This window comes from Channa argus, chromosome 1 (genome assembly GCF_033026475.1).
Source record: "Channa argus isolate prfri chromosome 1, Channa argus male v1.0, whole genome shotgun sequence".
Lineage (NCBI taxonomy): Eukaryota > Metazoa > Chordata > Actinopteri > Anabantiformes > Channidae > Channa > Channa argus.
In genome coordinates, this window is record NC_090197.1 from 15,665,946 (window position 1) to 15,683,598 (window position 17,653).

General features: G+C 39.2%; 3 protein-coding genes across 4 annotated transcripts; 2 read left to right on the forward strand and 1 right to left on the reverse strand.

Annotated features, from left to right (window-relative positions):
• Nucleotides 1-851: 851 nt before the first annotated feature.
• snrpd1 (small nuclear ribonucleoprotein D1 polypeptide) lies at nt 852-3,606 on the forward strand. Its single transcript, XM_067501098.1, has 4 exons — nt 852-1,007; nt 1,634-1,710; nt 1,903-2,094; nt 3,364-3,606. The coding sequence occupies exons 1-4, from the start codon at nt 994-996 to the stop codon at nt 3,438-3,440; spliced, it is 360 nt and encodes a 119-aa protein (XP_067357199.1). The 5' UTR covers nt 852-993; the 3' UTR covers nt 3,441-3,606.
• A 1,578-nt stretch (nt 3,607-5,184) lies between these two features.
• ggcta (gamma-glutamylcyclotransferase a) lies at nt 5,185-7,113 on the forward strand. The gene is made up of 4 exons (XM_067501135.1): nt 5,185-5,448; nt 6,372-6,517; nt 6,614-6,746; nt 6,895-7,113. Exons 1-4 carry the CDS (start codon nt 5,332-5,334, stop codon nt 7,018-7,020), a joined length of 522 nt encoding a protein of 173 aa, XP_067357236.1. The 5' UTR covers nt 5,185-5,331; the 3' UTR covers nt 7,021-7,113.
• Nucleotides 7,114-7,846: 733 nt separating this feature from the next.
• adnp2b (ADNP homeobox 2b) lies at nt 7,847-14,815 on the reverse strand. 2 transcript variants are annotated; one of them, XM_067501120.1, is made up of 4 exons: nt 14,535-14,815; nt 13,488-13,609; nt 11,682-11,786; nt 7,847-11,536 (listed from the first exon to the last, which is right to left on the reverse strand). In XM_067501120.1, exons 2-4 carry the CDS (start codon nt 13,593-13,595, stop codon nt 8,789-8,791), a joined length of 2,961 nt encoding a protein of 986 aa, XP_067357221.1. In that variant the 5' UTR covers nt 13,596-13,609; nt 14,535-14,815; the 3' UTR covers nt 7,847-8,788. The 2 variants fall into 2 exon arrangements, with proteins under 2 accessions (XP_067357221.1, XP_067357230.1); XM_067501129.1 differs by having other exon boundaries at nt 14,245-14,815.
• Between the last annotated feature and the right edge of the window lie 2,838 nt (nt 14,816-17,653).

Consider the following 17,653-nt stretch of genomic DNA (forward strand, 5'->3'; position numbering starts at 1 on the left):
ATAACAATATTCATTTATAATTTTAATAGACACTCAAAATCTTTTATTGGTTAAATCAATGCAATGACCTACACCGATCAGGCATAACATTATGACCACCTGTGCAATTTAATGCAATCCAATACAGTCACTCGTCCATAAATTGAATATGTCCAACATATTTAAAGTTGAGGAGGAGGCCAAAACACAATTTTCAAGCTGTCCTGAAAAAATTGTCAGGTGCCCAAATGAACACTGAAGCATGTTCTGCTTGCTGCAGTCATTTTATGCCATGAATTGGGGACAAATGTATTGGGGACTCAAAATTGTGCCCCATCGTTTTCCATTGTAAGGGCTTTAGCAAAGAGTGATGAACGATACTAATAGAGGCAGTTATTACACATACAAAACTTAGTTCAGTTTGCATATGGAAGCTATAATTGTGAACTTATTTTTTTATTACGCATGTAATTTAAAATCTAATTCTGTTCTAAGATTTTCCTTACCAATTGGAAACTGAAAATCATACAAAAGACACATTAAAAATTCTGGGAACTATCTCCAGATGTTAGTATGCCAGTGAAAATCATTTAAGCAGTAGCTCAATATATGTTTAGCCCTATTTATTCCATTTTGGTAGGAAAGTGAAAACCAGAATTCGCATTTTTTTTAAAACATTCAAATCACTAAATTTTATAACAACTATTAACATTTAAATATAGACAATGCCAGAGTACTTAACTTCTAATAATTATGTATCGGGAACTTTATGGAATTGATTCTTGCAGGTGAAAATTTGATCACTCATCTGTACCTGGTGAAGACGTTCAATACTTCACCTGTAGGCGGCAATGTTGTTATCAGACGTAACGTTTCCTTGTTGCAGTCGCTCATCAATGACGTCACATCAGCGCAACTGAAACGTAAAATTGTTCAACGGCGGCCTGTGTTTTCACTCGAGCGCTGCAATTTTTCTCTTTGGTGGAGGATTTGTCTGCATAATCCATCACCATCATGAAACTAGTCCGGTAAGTTGAAAGTAGAAGTCTTCATTTAGAGGATGATGTGATAGGTGATGATAAAAAACAATGGGATTTCGCCGGATGGATTTAGATGTAAGCGAAGAGACGATGATGAGGCGGGAAGCAGTCAGCGGGTTGAATGGAGGGTGTTCGTGGTTGTAATGACTGGGCTCTAATGTTAAATACTGAAATAAACTCACAGAAACATGCAGACTTGTGACGTTAATATTACTCATTGAGCAATTAGTTTATTTGAAACATAAATTTGAGACCTTTAAGTTAGGTACCGACAATTAGTCGTCGGTCCAGTTAGCGTATTCTCTGGACGTAAAGTTCAGTTAACTTGCTAACAAGCCAAAACAATCAAGTTTTGCATTAGATTAAAATTGCAATCAGTGCAAGAAAGCTTTTAGCCTGCATAATATTGCATTAGTACAACGAAGGGGTGACACTGGTTCTACTTTGTTTTGGTGTGAAAAGCTAACGGCTAGTGGCTCCCGTCGATTCGCTAGCTAACAGTTCGCGTTAGGCTACAATCTGCGAAAATTGTTGGGAAGATGCGAAATTTCAAAACAGATCAACGAAAAGATCAATGCATTCACACTGTAATATTAGCCCTTTCAAACCCACAGGTTTTTGATGAAGCTCAGCCATGAGACGGTCACCATTGAACTGAAGAATGGCACCCAGGTCCACGGTACAATCACAGGTGAGACTCGGCTGGTGCATGATGAACACGTTTACCGTTCAAACATACAAACATGTTCACTTCAGTGAGATTTTTGTCCCTCTGACGTGTTGATTCAATGTAAACCTTCCATCGGGAATTGGAATTTAAAAGGTTTTCTGAAACTGTAAATCTTTTTTTTTGATATTTGGTTTTGTTTTCCCTCTTTTCCAGGTGTTGATGTGAGCATGAACACCCACCTTAAGGCAGTGAAAATGACACTGAAAAACAGGGAGCCAACTCAGCTGGAGTCACTGAGTATCCGTGGCAACAATATCCGCTACTTTATCCTGCCTGACAGCCTCCCACTGGACACCTTGCTGGTTGACATAGAGCCGAAGATTAAGTCCAAAAAGAGGGAAGCAGGTCAGTCTAGAATAGGGCCGGACGTATTGTAATTTCCATGTTAAAAATTTGTCATACAGTAACTTTGACTGTTTAATTGCAAGATTATGCTTTTGCATATGTGCCATTAATGTGGGCATTTCACAGAAGCCTACAAACAGAACAGGTGTGGTGAAAGACCAAGCTTACATCTTGAAAGGTGCTTCCTGTGTTGTTTGGAAATGGTTTGTTAAAAATCAGATCTAAATCAAACATCTGTGATTTGCAAGTTTTTCCAGAATGTGAAAAGACTTACTTCATGGTCTCATACTTCACCCTACCACTATGAGAGAGTAACAGATGTGAGATCAACCGTGACAAAATCCTTTAGCTCTTTAAAGTTGTGATGCCGCCTCATTTTTAAAACAGTCTGCCTAAAGTCCTACATAAAATTTAACACGATGTGCCTCGTAGAAGCATAACTTCTATGGACACTTTGTCTTGCTGATTTTCAAAATTCAGACTGTTGTGAATCAGCTGCATGTCTCTCTTATTTCCCTCCCCCGGTGCTGTTATTCTGCTGCATAACAGACAAAGGTCACAAAGCTGCGTTTTCCTTTACTGTACTGTTTAAAAATGGCGAGCACGCCTTCCAAAATAAGTCTGAGGTGAAGGAGAAATCCGGTTATTTTCTGCTGCATATTTACGTGGATTTTCACTAACCAGGGCACTTAAGTGCATGTTTTAAAAAAAATAATAATAATAAAATAAAATAAGCTTCCCCGATTGCGCAAGAGGGCTGATTACTCCAAGTTACCCAGTTACTTTTTTTTTTTTTTTTTTGGAGAGCTAACTTACAAAGACAATGCTTTGTAACAAAAAGTAGTGTGATGCTAGAGACTTGGAAAGTTGATGGATATTTGATATTTTTATAAATAAAGTGTATGTAGGTTGAGATTTCAACAATAAGGTGGAATTGTTCAAAATGGTTTAAAGTTTAAGCTTTGAAATTAATTATGTTGTGAACATATCTATTTTAGATGCGCAGCCCATATGTCGAGTCTTTGATTAATAGAAATTGTTACTTTTTGTACTGACCATTGGTAAAGGTAATATGGGTTTCTGAGTTTATGCAGCGCTGTCAAAAGTAAATGGCGCACCAGTGGTTGCCGCATCAGCGTTCTATTGCTGACTCTAAAATCTGTTGTTCTGTTATTAAAGTAACTGACACTTAGTGCTTCAGTTAACTTTAAGAATGTTTTATGGCTTGTCTTCACATTCTTTATTATAATTTCTTTCTCTCTCTTTCAGTGGCTGGAAGGGGAAGGGGCAGAGGACGGGGGCGTGGCAGAGGAAGGGGACGAGGCCGAGGAGGGCCACGAAGATGATCACCAGGACATACACCTGTTTCCCATCATACCAGTCTGTGTACAGGATTTTTTTTTTTTGGTTTTGTTTTTTGTATTTTTTTTTTTTTCCTCAGAGGAAATGTTTTATTAATTTCAGGGTGTTTCTGTTTCCCCTTTTTGTACAATAAAATTCTTCTCATTAAGAGGGTAAAGTTGACTCTGTACATTATTACAGCCCTGATGACAGGGTTAGTTTGTTTTGGGGATTCTTAGTTTTCTTATACTGGTTTCATTGAATGACTGAAGTTTGTAAGAGTGGAAATGTTATTCCAAGTACCTTGAGAATTTCAGCCTAAATTGGTAATATTCCATTATTCTTAAGCCACAGATGTGTACAACTGGTAAAAGCACAGTGACTGATGACAACAATCAAGATGAAGATTGGGTGGTTTAACAGTTGCAATGGGAGTCTAACAGCTTTTACAGGTTGATGTAGCTGGTTTTAGTTTTAAAGAGTTGCGTAACAGGTGTAACAAGTGTTTTCCATAAGCAGTAATGATTAAAAATTGACAGATTATCGGGTGAAAGGTACTGCCTGTTTACACTGCCCCCACCTCTAATTTTAGTTTTAGGATTAATGTACTACTGATCGGTCATCTTAGGTGACCTGTGCTTATAGGTTGGCAAAGCAAGCTTTTTATATATATATATATATATATATATATATATATATATATATATATATATATATATATATATATATATATATATATATATATATATATATATATATATATATATATATATATATATATATATATATATATATAAATAAAACTAAATAAGATCTGCATCATTTACTAACGTCTAAAATCAAAAAGAATAAGAAAATAAATAATTAAAAAAAATTTTGGTTTGTTTTACTGTTTGCTCGTGTGAACAAAACCTCACGGCCAAATTACCCACAGCTGCTAGGGCTTTTCAACTTAAGTTGTAATTTTTAAAAGTAAAAAAAGTTTAAAAGTCACTTTAGGAACCCAACTGTGGGATACAAATTTATAATGCATATACTTCATAATGATACCTTATCTTTAATTTCAAGTTGCTCGCTAGTGAATAATTGTAATAGCATCGTGAGAACTGTGTTTAAAACAACTTGTTATAAATATAGAGATCAATATTAAACTTTCAAAGGTGGAAGGAAAGAACATTGTGTGAACAGAAATCAAAGAGTGGCAGCAGTACTGGGATCTGGAAAAGAAGAGTAGATAACTGTATTCCATCTAAAACAGTGTTAGGTCCACAAGGAGCAGGGGAGGAAATAGGAGGAGGTGGCAATGGCCAGGATACAAATAGGGCACAGTATATAAAGTATATATAATACTCCTCACTTAATAGAGAAACATCAGACTGGGCATTGTGAAGAATGTTGGGAGTTACAAACGTTGGAGCATGTTATGTTAAACTGTACATAGCTGAGAGAGAGGACATGATGGGTGAGTGGAGAAAACAAGGAGTGTTAAATGTGGGGTTAAAGGACATACTGAAGCCAAATAATCAATGTAGAGAACAGGTGCAGTATTATTTATTGTCAGGAAGAACGGGCCTGATCTGAAGAATATAAAGGTATAGTATGTGTAGGGAGAGGTCAAAACCAGAAGAAAGCAGCAATGCAACAAATTGGATGCCGGCTGCCAAAAAACCCGAAAAAGAAGAAGAAAAAGAAGTAGAAGAAGAAGTATGGAACATTATGCTAATATGTCTTCTAATCCAGCTCTGTATGCGCATGCGCCATTTGCAAACAGTAGAGCAGAGACGTCTCCTGGAGGCATTTGAAACACAGACCGCTGTAAATTAGTTTTCTTTATCTTAAGCTGGGTTTTTAAGACTCCTGCCGACAGTAGCGTTAAACACTAAGAAGTAACTAAATATGTCCGGTGCTGCCAACGGTCGCTTCTTGTATTTCGCTTTTGGAAGCAACTTGCTGAAAGAAAGACTCCAGCTAGCAAACCCTTCTGCGATATTTTGCACTATCGGGCGACTGAAGGTATCTATTTATTAGGTTGTCGAAAACGGCTTCTCTCGGTTTTCCCTGTTTTTTATATATCGCTTTCAACTCGTGTTTATTTAAAATGCGTCCAATTCCTGGACAGCTAGTTAATGTATCTCATGTTGAAGCCTTGTGTGTGTGTGCGCGCGCGCGCCTGCCATTTCCAATGGTTGTACAACAAATGTCACACATCAGTAGTTTTTAAACAGCTTTTTGTTCACATTAGCAAAATATGTTTAGAGAAAACGACCACAAAGAGAAAAGTCAACATAGAGACAACTGCAAAGATGACTGACAATCTGTTCGTGATTCACTTTCAGTTTAATGACATGAATACTTTACCTACTGTCATGATGCAGCTGCAACAACAGGCTCTGGTGATGGCTGGTGATGGGGGCCACTGCTGAAAAAACAGACACAGCACCTCTTTACATCACAGTAGAAAACGTTTTGTTGTTCCACAGCCTTTTGACCAGGACCCCCACACCCGCATTATTACTGTGTGTTTGTTTTGTCCTTTCGGCTTATCCCGTGAGTTCAGGGTCGCCATAGCAGATCATTGTCTGCATGTTGATTTGGCACAGTTTTTACGCCGGATGCCCTTCCTGACGCAACCGGCACTGCACAGCTGGGGAGGGGAATGGGCTGTTAGGGGTTTAGTGTCTTGCCCAGAGACACTCTCTGGTGTGAGAGTGTTTCTGGGCAAGACACTAACTACTCCTGCTGATAGGGGGAAAAGATGCTGTGAAAAGTTTTTTTAGATCATTACACGTGCAAAAACATAACTTGGGGATTTGTGACACCTTGACAAATTACACTTCGATATATAGCCAGAACCAGGGATCGACCACTGACCCTGTGGTCCGTGGACGACTGCCTTACCAACTTAGCTGTGTGTGTGTGTAATATAATTATTGCAGGACTATAAGCTGAACTTTGGACAATGGGAGAAACATGGGGAGAACAATTGGCATGGTGGAGTGGCCACAGTTGAGTTCTGTCCTGGTGCTGAAGTGTGGGGGGTCATCTGGACTTTGAGTAATGACAACATCACCAGCCTAGATAAGTGAGACACAAACACACAGCTGTTAGATCAGTTCAGCAGTTAATATTTGTCATTACATAACTAACTCAGTGTGGGTTTTTTTTCTTGCAACCTTAGGCAGGAAGGAGTGGCCCTAGGAATTTACTCACCACTGGAGGTTTCAGTGGAGACTGATGAAGGAACGATGCTCTGCAGGACTTACCAGATGAACAATTTCCACGCCTCTCTTCCATCTCCTCAGTACAAACAGGTGAATGCACATTAACACATGGAATCTGGTACAAAATAACACCTTGGTTTGAGCTTTAAAAGCTAAACTCTGCAAATGAATTAACTAGTCGATTATTTTTGTGACTTCATCACTACGCTTATTAATGGTTCTCTCTGTTTCATGTAAGGTATTGTGCCTGGGTGCAGAGCAGAACGGACTCCCAGCAGAGTACCTGAAGAGTCTGAAAGTCATTTTGACCAACAACTACAGTGGACCTTCAATCCTTGATCAACTCAAAACAGTTTTAAAGTAGTAAATTATTCTTAGAAATACTAAATAAGATCAACGACACAATTTACTCTTCTGACATCAGATAGAAAAAGAAAATAAATAATTCCAACATTTTTATTTTTTGTTTTACTATTTGCTTTATCGAGTGAACAAAACCTCACGGTCCAGTTACCCACAGCTGCTGGGGCTTTTCAACTTCAGTTATAATTTTTGAAGTAAAACTATTTTTATTATTGGTCAACAGTCATTTAAGAAACAACTGTGGGATACAAATTTATAATGCATATACTTTATGATACCTTATGTTTAATTTCAAGTTGCTGTCTAGTGAATAATTCAAGTAGCATTGTGAGAACTGTGTTTAAGAGTTACCAGAATGTAACACTGAAATGTGTACTGCAGACAGAAAATGGTTTTATTTCTCAGGGTAAAATTTCACACAAATGGAAGAACTTTTAACATTTCAGTTTTGTCAACCTTTTATTGCACTTCTTTTATGACTTTAACTACTCCTGCTGATAGGGGGGAAAAAATGCTGTAAAAAGTTTTTTTAGATCATTACACGTGCAAAAACATAACTTGGGGTTCTGTGACACCTTGACAAATAAAAATTAAATAATAAAAAGTGTCTCTGGCACTGAACCCCCAACAGCCCCTTCCCCTCCCCAGCTGTGCAGTGCCGGTCCAAACCCGGCATAAATTGGAGAGGGTTGCGCCAGGAAGGGCATCCGGCGTAAATACTGTGCCAAATCAACATGCGGACAATGATCCGCTGTGGTGACCCTGAAGTCACGGGATAAGCCTAAAGGTAAAAAATAAATAAATAAAAATAAAAAATCATTTGCATAAAACCAAATAACTTTATTTTTTACAACACAGTGGAACTCTCTCCCCAACATTTTTTGCTCCTCTAGTAAATTATAGAAAATACAAGTAAAAAAAAAAAAAAAAACTGCAGGAGAAAAAAAGATATGGTGACAAATCAATACCCAGTAACATTGTTCGTTTTTTTGGAGTCTCTAGGTTATTTTCCGGAAGTCTATGCGAATAGGTGGACTTTCAGAATGGCACAAATCATGCAACCTACATGGTCAGAGACTTGGTGGGCAAGAAACAATTCCCCTTACACTATTTAAACATAGAGAGGGAGAGGGTGTGAACAGTAGGAAGATTAAAATGAACATGAATGATAAAATAATGTGGCAGGGAAACTGACAGAAATATGTGCAATTAAGAAAAGAAAATCATTTAAGCATAGTATAATATCTCTTTATCGACGTGTGCGCTGCAGCCTTGTTGTTAACTGGAACGCAAAGGATTGAAGAAATCCCAATTTCATTCAGTTTTTCAAATAGGCTTGAAAAGGTGCAAAAAGCAGCTACCAGGAGCAAATCAGTGCTTATATTGAGGACTATGTCCATGGTTGAATGAGATTGTAACCAGGTGTAAAATGGTGCAGCTCAACAGTCTGCATTTCAAACGATACATCTTTATCTTCATTATTGTGTTTTCAAAGAAGCATCACAACATGTCTCTGCATTTAAGTGGTGATTAGGAGATGGACCACTGACAATATACTGAAGTCAGAAGAAGTACTATTACTGAAGGCTACATTAAGGAACTGCCCTCAGTTACTTCTATGTTAGGTAATATATATTTGCACTGCATGATAAGTTTTTGTTGTGACTGTCAACACTAAAGTCATCATTAAAGAATCTTTTTTTGTTTTTAATCACATATCTCCATTTGAATTATTAGTTGTTTGAAACCGTTTCGTATTCCCTCTGAATTCATTCCATCTTTTCCACCTGTTCACCATCCGCTGCTCTCTCGTTCCCACTTTCATCCATCGGTTCTGGTCTATTCGCATTTTCCTTCTGCTCTGTTGAAATGACAGAAAGGTGCTCCGTGGGTTCGGCGGGCCGTTGTTCTGGCACTATAAGGTTGTGCTTGAGTTTGTTCAATTCGGTCATGTTGAAGCCGAGAAGAACAGCTGTTGTGTTCTTCTTGAGGCTCTTCATACATTTGCTGCGCTTTTTGCTGAAGAGAGCTGCCAACTCTGCTTTGGTGAGGGACAACCTTCTGCACAGCTCGTCGGTCTCGGCTTTGGTTGCGTAGGGGTTTAGGTTAAAGTATTTGGATATGAAGTCTCTGCGTTCCTCGCTGCAGCGGCGGTCAATTGGAGTGGGCTCCAACATCAGCTTCACTGTGGGGTCACTCTGAATCTCAGTCTCTGGTGGGGGCAACAACTTTTCCTGCTCTCGCTTCTTGCGCATGGCTGCCCTTTCTTCTCGTTCTCGTTTGTTGGCCTCAATGACCTGCTTCCATGCTGCCTCCAGCCTCTTCTTACACTGCTTTTCTGCTTCCGTTTCAGGGGGGTCGACAGTGGGTGCAGCTGTAATCACACGAGCTGGAGCTAAAGTTTGTTTCATAGTCAGCCCTTGTGGCACTTGAAGGAAGTAGAGTCCAGAGGGTTGACTGAGCTGCTGAGCTGGTTTTTGAGGCTGTTGCTGTGGTGGTGGTGGTGGTGGTGGTGGTGGCGGCGCAGGTTTAGGGGGCTGTGGTGGTTTTGGGGAACAACGGCATCGCTGAATGTGGAGCATCACAGCTTGCTGTGTGATCTTTCCTGTGTACACACCATTGCAGTATATGCACTTGAAAGCCTCTATCTTGAGGATGGCATGAATGGTGGGTGCTACAAAGTGTTTTTGTTTCAGATGCTGGTGGTGCTTGGATTCATTTTCAAACTTTTCATCACAGAAGGGACAGTAGGGACTGTTGAGTTTTACAGGTGCTGGACAGATTTCTGGCTGGCTGTTGGGCTGTAACTTAAAAAAAATCAGGTCAAGAGAGTTTGTGACCAGGGCAAGATTGACCTCTGTGTCCCCGAGGACCTCTTTTGGTGCAGTGGTGTTGACATCAAAGTAAGGGAACAGGATTCCTCCAATACCTTTGGAATAAACCCTGTACTTCTGCCTCAGAAAATCACAGTACGCCTTGCTTGTGGGATTGTGCTGCTTTACATGCTCGAGAAGCTGTTTGATTGAAAAGAACAAAGCAGAACAGTACAAACAGTTCAGGCCGTGCAGCAGGTGTTGGAAGACGCTTTTTTCTGACAGCAGAATTTTGCATGTAAGACATTTGACAGTTTTATCAGGCATTTTCTTTAGGAACGCTGCTCGTGCTGCCACACTCTCTGACTTAGACGCGGTGGATTTTGTTTGGTGAGCTACCTCCGTATGCATGTCAAAAACATTGGAAGGAAAAAGTTCATTGCAGAGGGGACACGTAATCCATTTCTTGGTTTGTGGTATGGGGTTAGTTGGTTGCTGGACAGGTTTGTGAGGGGTACTTGTGCTCTGAGAGACAGGCATTGCTACTTGCAGTGGAGCAAATGTATATGTAGGCATGCCATTAACCCTGTTGCCAGTTGGGATCAGGTGACTCAGTAGAGACTGTGAAGTGAGCATGGTACCTTGGAGAGTAATATGGTTTGTAGGTGCATTTTGTGTAACTACAGCAGGCCTAAGTGCAGCCCCAGTTCCAGCTGCCACGTTGGCCTGCGGTCCTGATGGAATAAGGATTTGCTGGGTTTGTGGAGGCCGTTGAACTTGAGCAGAAGCAGGTGCTAAAGCCACTGGGGCCTGTTTCAGAGACAAATTAGACAATGTGGGTAGCTGGACCATAGATGGTCCTTGGGGCAAAGCACTTGGGAGAGATATCGTGGCACCAGGCTGAAGCAAACCTTTAGCCTCAGCGCTAGCTAGCTGCACTAGAGCAGAGGCTTGAGGGGGCAGAAAAGCTTGGTTGGTTCCAGGAGCACAAATCAGAGTAGTGCTGTTTGTATTTCCTTGTAGTGGCTGTAATGCCACTACAGTCCGAGCAGGTTGACCATTAGCAGAAGGTAAAACCACAGGCTTACTGCTGAACATTTGAGCTTGTTGTGGTTTAGGAGCAATACTTGGGAATGTCACAAACACACCATTGCCATTAGGTGTTGGTTTAATAGTGTAGTTCTTGTTCTCGTGAATCATACCCTGCACTTGTGTGCTGACTGAATAGTGCGATGGGTCAACCAGCATGTGATGCAACATTTGGTCTAGATTTCCAGTGTTCACCTTACACACCTTGCAGCAGTAAATTTTTGAAGATGTGGGCCCCTGGAGGTGTAATCTGTAACCAATATACTGTTCTGCCAAGATGTCCAGGTGCTTGAGAATGATGTGCTTCTTCAGTGCAAAGATAGAAGAGGTTGGAAATCCACATCTTCGACACTGATACCTTTCGTTTCCACGATGGGTGGGTAAAGACACTTCCCTGGGCAACTGTGCATGAATGGGAAGTTTGGAATGGAAGTACAGCATGTGCTTCTTGACAACCTTGGGGTGGCTGATGAAGAGGCATTGAGAACAGGGTGTCATTGCACAGAATGACTGAATATCTCCATGGCAACGTGACACGTGACTCCTAAAGTTGTAGATGTTTTGTGAAGAGTACTTGCACAGGCTACAGCACAGAGATCGAGACCGATAAGGCCACTAAAGAGGGGGGGAAAAACAAAGTTAACGGACCAAGTTTTAAAATGCACAGTGTGTGCAACATTCACAAATTTCTACGTATTTAAAATATACTTTGTCATTGATGACTGAAAGCTGTCAAAGGGATGTAAAATATCATAATCACCTTTTTTCGTAGTCTGATATTGTATCCGTCTATAAAATCAACCCAGTCAGTTTCCTGAAAGGACTCGTCTTCATCGGAGTTTTTCTCAGTTTTTTCATTGAGATTCTGCACCATAAACAAACAAATATTAATAGTACAAGGGAAACCATGCAATTAAAGTCCTACTTTTACAGGGCAAAAAGAATTAGCAGTTAAATATATGTAAGTAACACTGCATCATCAGATGGTAAATGGTGTGCACTTTTATAGCACTTTTCTACCTATTGGCACTCAAAGCGCTTTACATTGCCTCTCATTCTCCCATTCACACAGTGATGGAGAAGCTGGTAAACGGGTTCAGTGTCTTGCTCAAGGACACTTCTCAAGAACATGTGACCAGAGGAGCCAGGGACTAAACCAAAAACTGTGAGATTGGTTGACAACCGCTCTACCTTTCTGCACCAGAGTCGCCCCACATATGCAGTCGCTAGTCTATTAATGGTCTCATGCAAAAACCCGGCAGGAAAATTCTACCTTCATCAAGGTTTGCGTTTGCTGTGAAACGCAATTTACAGTAGTATTTATGATTGTCTTTGAAGAGTCTCAGTTGTCCAGATCATGGATAACGCAAAGGTGCAGTCCTATAACAACTAGACCTTCTCATAGCTCTCTACAAGCAAATCTTGTTGCTACTAAACCACGTATTTCTGCTCATTTAGGATATGCATATTGCTGCTGTTAAAAGGACGACTGTTGTTTGTGTAAAAATTCTATCCATCTGTTAGCTGTGTAATGAGGTTGGGCTGCATTAGTTTTAGCAGGGTTTACATAATAAACTCGCAACATATGTTTTAAGACAAAGTTTTAAACTGAAAACTAAGTAACCAGTATCACATAAAGACAAATAAATGAAAAGTGTTTAGGAAAAGGAAATTAGTTTAACTGAGAAACAATTCAGTGTGTCAACTGTGTGATTGTTTCGTTCTTCCAAAACCAGGGTTTTAAATAGTCAAGTGCCAAATCTCTTCAATATCACTAAAACAAATCAAGTGTAGTGTACTGAGCCATATAATATTTCCAAACATTCGAATCACTGCTGCGGTCACTTGACCATGTGTTTCTCAACTTGCTATCAAGAGTGGGGGGTAGGGATAAATTAAGCACAAATATCTAGGTGTATCTTCACATCGAGTTAAAACCAATATTGCCACAAAGCTGTCCTGTTCACTGGCAGCAGACATGACATCATATCACCCAACCCAACCTGTTGCCATAACAACTAGAATACCCCCCGAACAGTTTCCTATCAATGACAACATTATCATAGCAAATTCTAATCCTATTTTGACATCTTTTAAAATGTCTCTTTTCAAATGACATCCAAACTTTACAAAACACCAGTGACTACAAACTAAATTCTATAATTTTTAAACTTGTCCCTGCTGCTGTTGGTTTAGCGTTGCCTGGATCAATAGCTAAACCTCTGTTGACTGATTATGACTGATTTAATCAAGCTTAATTAATTCTCCATGACAATCAGTTAACTAAGGCTAAATTGCTTTATATCTAACCAATATAAAAAATATAAAAACACGTTTCTATTGCAGTCTGCCACTAATCTCTCACAAAATGTGGGGCAGACAGCAATGTGTGCTACATTTTCTTGTCTGTCATGTTTGAAGCAGGAACTCCAAAACTAACTGTAATGATGCTTGGCTTACTAGTAATTTTAAGCCAACCAGTATTATTACATACATGTATATACTAGGTGCAGTACAGCCCCACACCTTAAGAATATCTTTACTTATTTTTAAAGATAAAACATACCTTCAGCAGGTTTTGGCAATCTTCCAGGCCAATCTCACTTAGGATGTTTTTCACTGCCTTGCGTGCCTTTCGGATCTTCTCAATATTTCCAACAGGAAGCTGATACATTATTCCTCACAAGCCTATTAAAGCAAGTTTTAAAGTTATGGACAATTAACATTAAAGCTATGACAAGAATATAAGTCTAAGACAATCTTTTTTTTCTACGCAATTTAAAACACATTTAAATATATCTGACAATGCCGGGATTGGATGTGGACCTACTTGTTGGTATCCTTCCACAAAAAAAAAAAAAAAAACTATTAAAAAACAACTTAAGAAATAGAAATATTTTATATTCAGTACAATATTTTAAATATTGACTGATTACAAGTTTGAACTTTAGTGATTAGTGATGTAGGAAGAAAATTTGAAATATGAGTACAGCAACAGTACTTTTCTAACCAATCTGTCCGGAAAGTCAGGCTGTTATTTCATTTTTTTAATGAAATTGTAAGAGCCACATTATTTTGGAGAAAATCAATTTTATCAGTAAAATGATTAAAATGCTGACGAAAATAAAAAGCAAAGACAATGACGCACCATAATCTAATTAATTTAGAGACTGTAGTAACTCAGCAGAAAGATGTAGAACTTACTGCATTATAAACGCGCCAATGACAATGTAAATCACAGCATGGCTGTAAGGTACAATTATAATATCGCTGCATAGGCTTCATTCTAATTAAAAGAAAAAGTTTCATTTTGAGTGCCTTACTCAGTACGTCTCTCCGTGCCTAGGTGGATACTGGCTCTTTAGAGACAGGCACGGGGTAAACTTTCCATGGAGGGAACTAAAAGTGTGCATTTTGATTAAATCACCAGCTGATTAAAACCTGTCCCTTTACACATTCACCATCCCTGCTAACACTGCTGTGTGTATGCTTCCCACAGTGGAGAAGTGAAAAGCCCTTGGTACCACGCTGACAGCAACAAGCCGGGTGACTAAGCGGACCACGCCACTTCTTCTTTCTCGATGATGCCCTCAGCCTCCTCACACAGATTTACCTCGTCCAATGTACGGTGTATGTTAACGTTAGTTGTCGCTGTGCCACCTCCGGCTGGGCTAATGTTTTCCACTTCCACCGGCCCGTGTGTCCGTAAGCTGGGTCTGCCAGTGCCGCGCACTCATCCAAGCAGCATCCTCTGTCTACACACACCGCCGTACAAAGAATGTAGTCAAATATTAAAAGTGCTGTTTAAGAACCTCCTGCCAACGTAAGTTATTTTTGGTCCAGCTTTTGTCTCTTTCTTCCCCCTATTGAGAAAAAAAATATGGCGCTCAAGTTCAGGATCTGACGTAGCGGACCTAATTTGCATATTGCACAAACTGACCAATGAGAGGCGTCTCTCTCTAAAAACTGGATAACTTCTTATTCTCTTATTAAGACTTTCAGCATCTTTTCCAGTGTTCAGGTAATGCATTTTATAATTAAGTTTTAAAATTTCATGTAATAACTGATTTGTTAATTGGATTTTTGTACTCCACTACACATAGCTAGGTCTGGGGGCGTGGCTAATGCGACCCCCCGTTGGCAGGCATGTGGTAACTAAGCAAAGCTAACCAATCAGCTCTCGAGAAAATGAGCTAAATGGGTGGTCTTTCTACAGTTATGTCATGTCATGCTACTTTTTTAAGCCAATTACACTGAACCACCAACCTGATAGGAGTGAGACTGAAATTTATAGGTTAGATGTGTTTCAGCTAGCATAGCAAATGTTAGGGCATTTTGGTATATTCAATAAATCCAAAAAACCAGCTACCGCTAAACCATAAACGACACTTAAAATTACAGTGTAAAACTTTTTCGAAAATATGGACGCTAGCGGTGTTCGCTTCTAAAAGTGGTTGATCGATGATCAACCTTTTAACCCCTCAGAATTTCACTAATTTGTTCTTAATTAGTACATTTTAAAGCATTGTTAAGTGTAAAGCTGCATGAAGCTCTGTGCACAGCATCACAGAAGCAGAGCATCGTAGCAGAGCAAAGCAGAGCAGGGAGGAGCATGGATGGGCGGAGCACAGTGAATTCATCTCGACTTTCTTCCTGCTGCTAGCTTAGGTACATATTGAAGCTTAAGTGTTTAACTTAAGCTACTTGCTATAGTCTAATAAACTCATTTAAAAAAAAAATCTTTTTTCAGCTTTGCCGCCTAAAAACTTGCAAACGTTCACTCTCACACAAGCTGTCGAAAGTCAAGCTGTCACACCCTACCCCTTAACCTAAACCTGACACTGTGTTTGAAAACAAATCCAAACCAAATCATCATTGCAACAAAGGGAACTTTTGTATGTAAGGCCATGCCATGCGTGATCCACAGGGTCAGTGGTTCGACTCCCACTACCTTCTGGCTATGTGTTAGTGTCCTTGGGCAAAAGACTGCACTCCAAGTTCTTCCCGTGGGTCAGGTGAGCACATGGAAAGGTTAATTTTAGTCTCTGACATCATCTCTAAAACCAAATCTCACTGTGAGATTTCCCCATGTTTAATCAGTGACTAATGTTATATACCCATTAGAGGGCCACAAGTCAAGAGTCTACAGCTCAGTTCGTTTATATTTCGTCTTTCACAATGGTACAATCTGAGAGTTTAAAAGGTTATTCCTGAGACATGTAAAGATAACCCAATATTACCTCTGTGTCGTAATGTTGTAACTGCTATATGATATAGTGCTGTGTATGTGTTTGTATTACTTTTCTATTAATATCTCCACCACTATAAAATTAACCATTTTAACTATATAGATTAAAAAACACTTTCTGACATAAAGTGAACTCTCCACTTATCTGCTCTGCTTACTTTGAAATTAATTAGAATGTAGTAATCTATTCTAATAAACACTAGTCATGAGACATGTAATTAGAGGTAATAATGGCTCATCATGGAGTGGTGAATCCCTCAGTTGTTCTTCCATCTACAATTCCAAAGAATGTTTAAGCAGCTGTAATTACATTTTTTTGATAAGATATTTCTTCAGTGGCATCCTTGCAATCATCCTATACATGTATACATTCTTCTGTTGATTGGCTAAAGCTGTTTCCTACATTTTGCATTCATATTACTATAAAATTAACAATATAATACATTATAAACAGAAAAAACTTTAATAGGTGCTTCATGGAGTACACAAGAGCTGTGTGTGTACAGGTTGGCAGGACACACAAGGTAATTTCCTGAAAGTTATGGAAATATATAATATTTCTCTTATACCCAGGGAATCTGATCTAAAGTTTTGCCTATTTTTTTATTTATGTTTTTGTCCATTTGGCTCGTCCCGTGGGTTCAGGGTAGCCACAGCGGATCATTGTCCGCATGTTGATTTGGCACAGTTTTTACGCTGGATGCCCTTCCTGACGCAACCCTGCCCAACTTCTACTGGGCTTGGGACTGACACTGCACAGCTGGGGATGGGAAAAGGCTGTTGGGGCTTCAGTGCTTTGCCCAGACACTTTGACATATAACCACTGACCCTGTGGTCCGTAGATGACTGCCTTACCAACCGAGCTACAGCCGCTCCCATCATAAGTTTTGCCTATAAATGTTTTTAATTACTGAATTTAAAGATGATAATGTAATTCAAATGTACAGTGGCAAGTAGGGAAGACATGCTGTAGATACTGAGCTCTTTAATAATTAGACTCTCACTCAAATTTTTATTTTACACTGTATTTGACATCAAAGCCCATGGCATGATTTCACTGATTAAGTGCTTCTTTCTGGCATAAGGTGCTATTTACTACTGAAGCTGTCTGAGGATAAATGTAGCGGAGACTTTAAATAAATCTCGCACCAAAAATGAAACATTTCGGTATATTTAAATCGGCCTGGTTCAGTCCCTTTAGCACTCAGAAAATTGAATTGTTATAAATTATTCTCATTTTTTATTCTATTTTCTATTTGTCATGCATTTATGTTTACTATTATGAGATTATGCATGGCATGCTGTGTTATTTTATAATTTTTTAAAATTGAAAAAGCCAATTTCAATAATGCATACATTTTATTGAACCAGTGCCTTTATTTTCTTCTCACAACTGGCACTTTAAAATTCATGTTGCCATTACTGCTGACTTTTTTTTGTTTGGTGTCTTGGGTAAACTGAGAAGCCACACAAACAAAATGGCT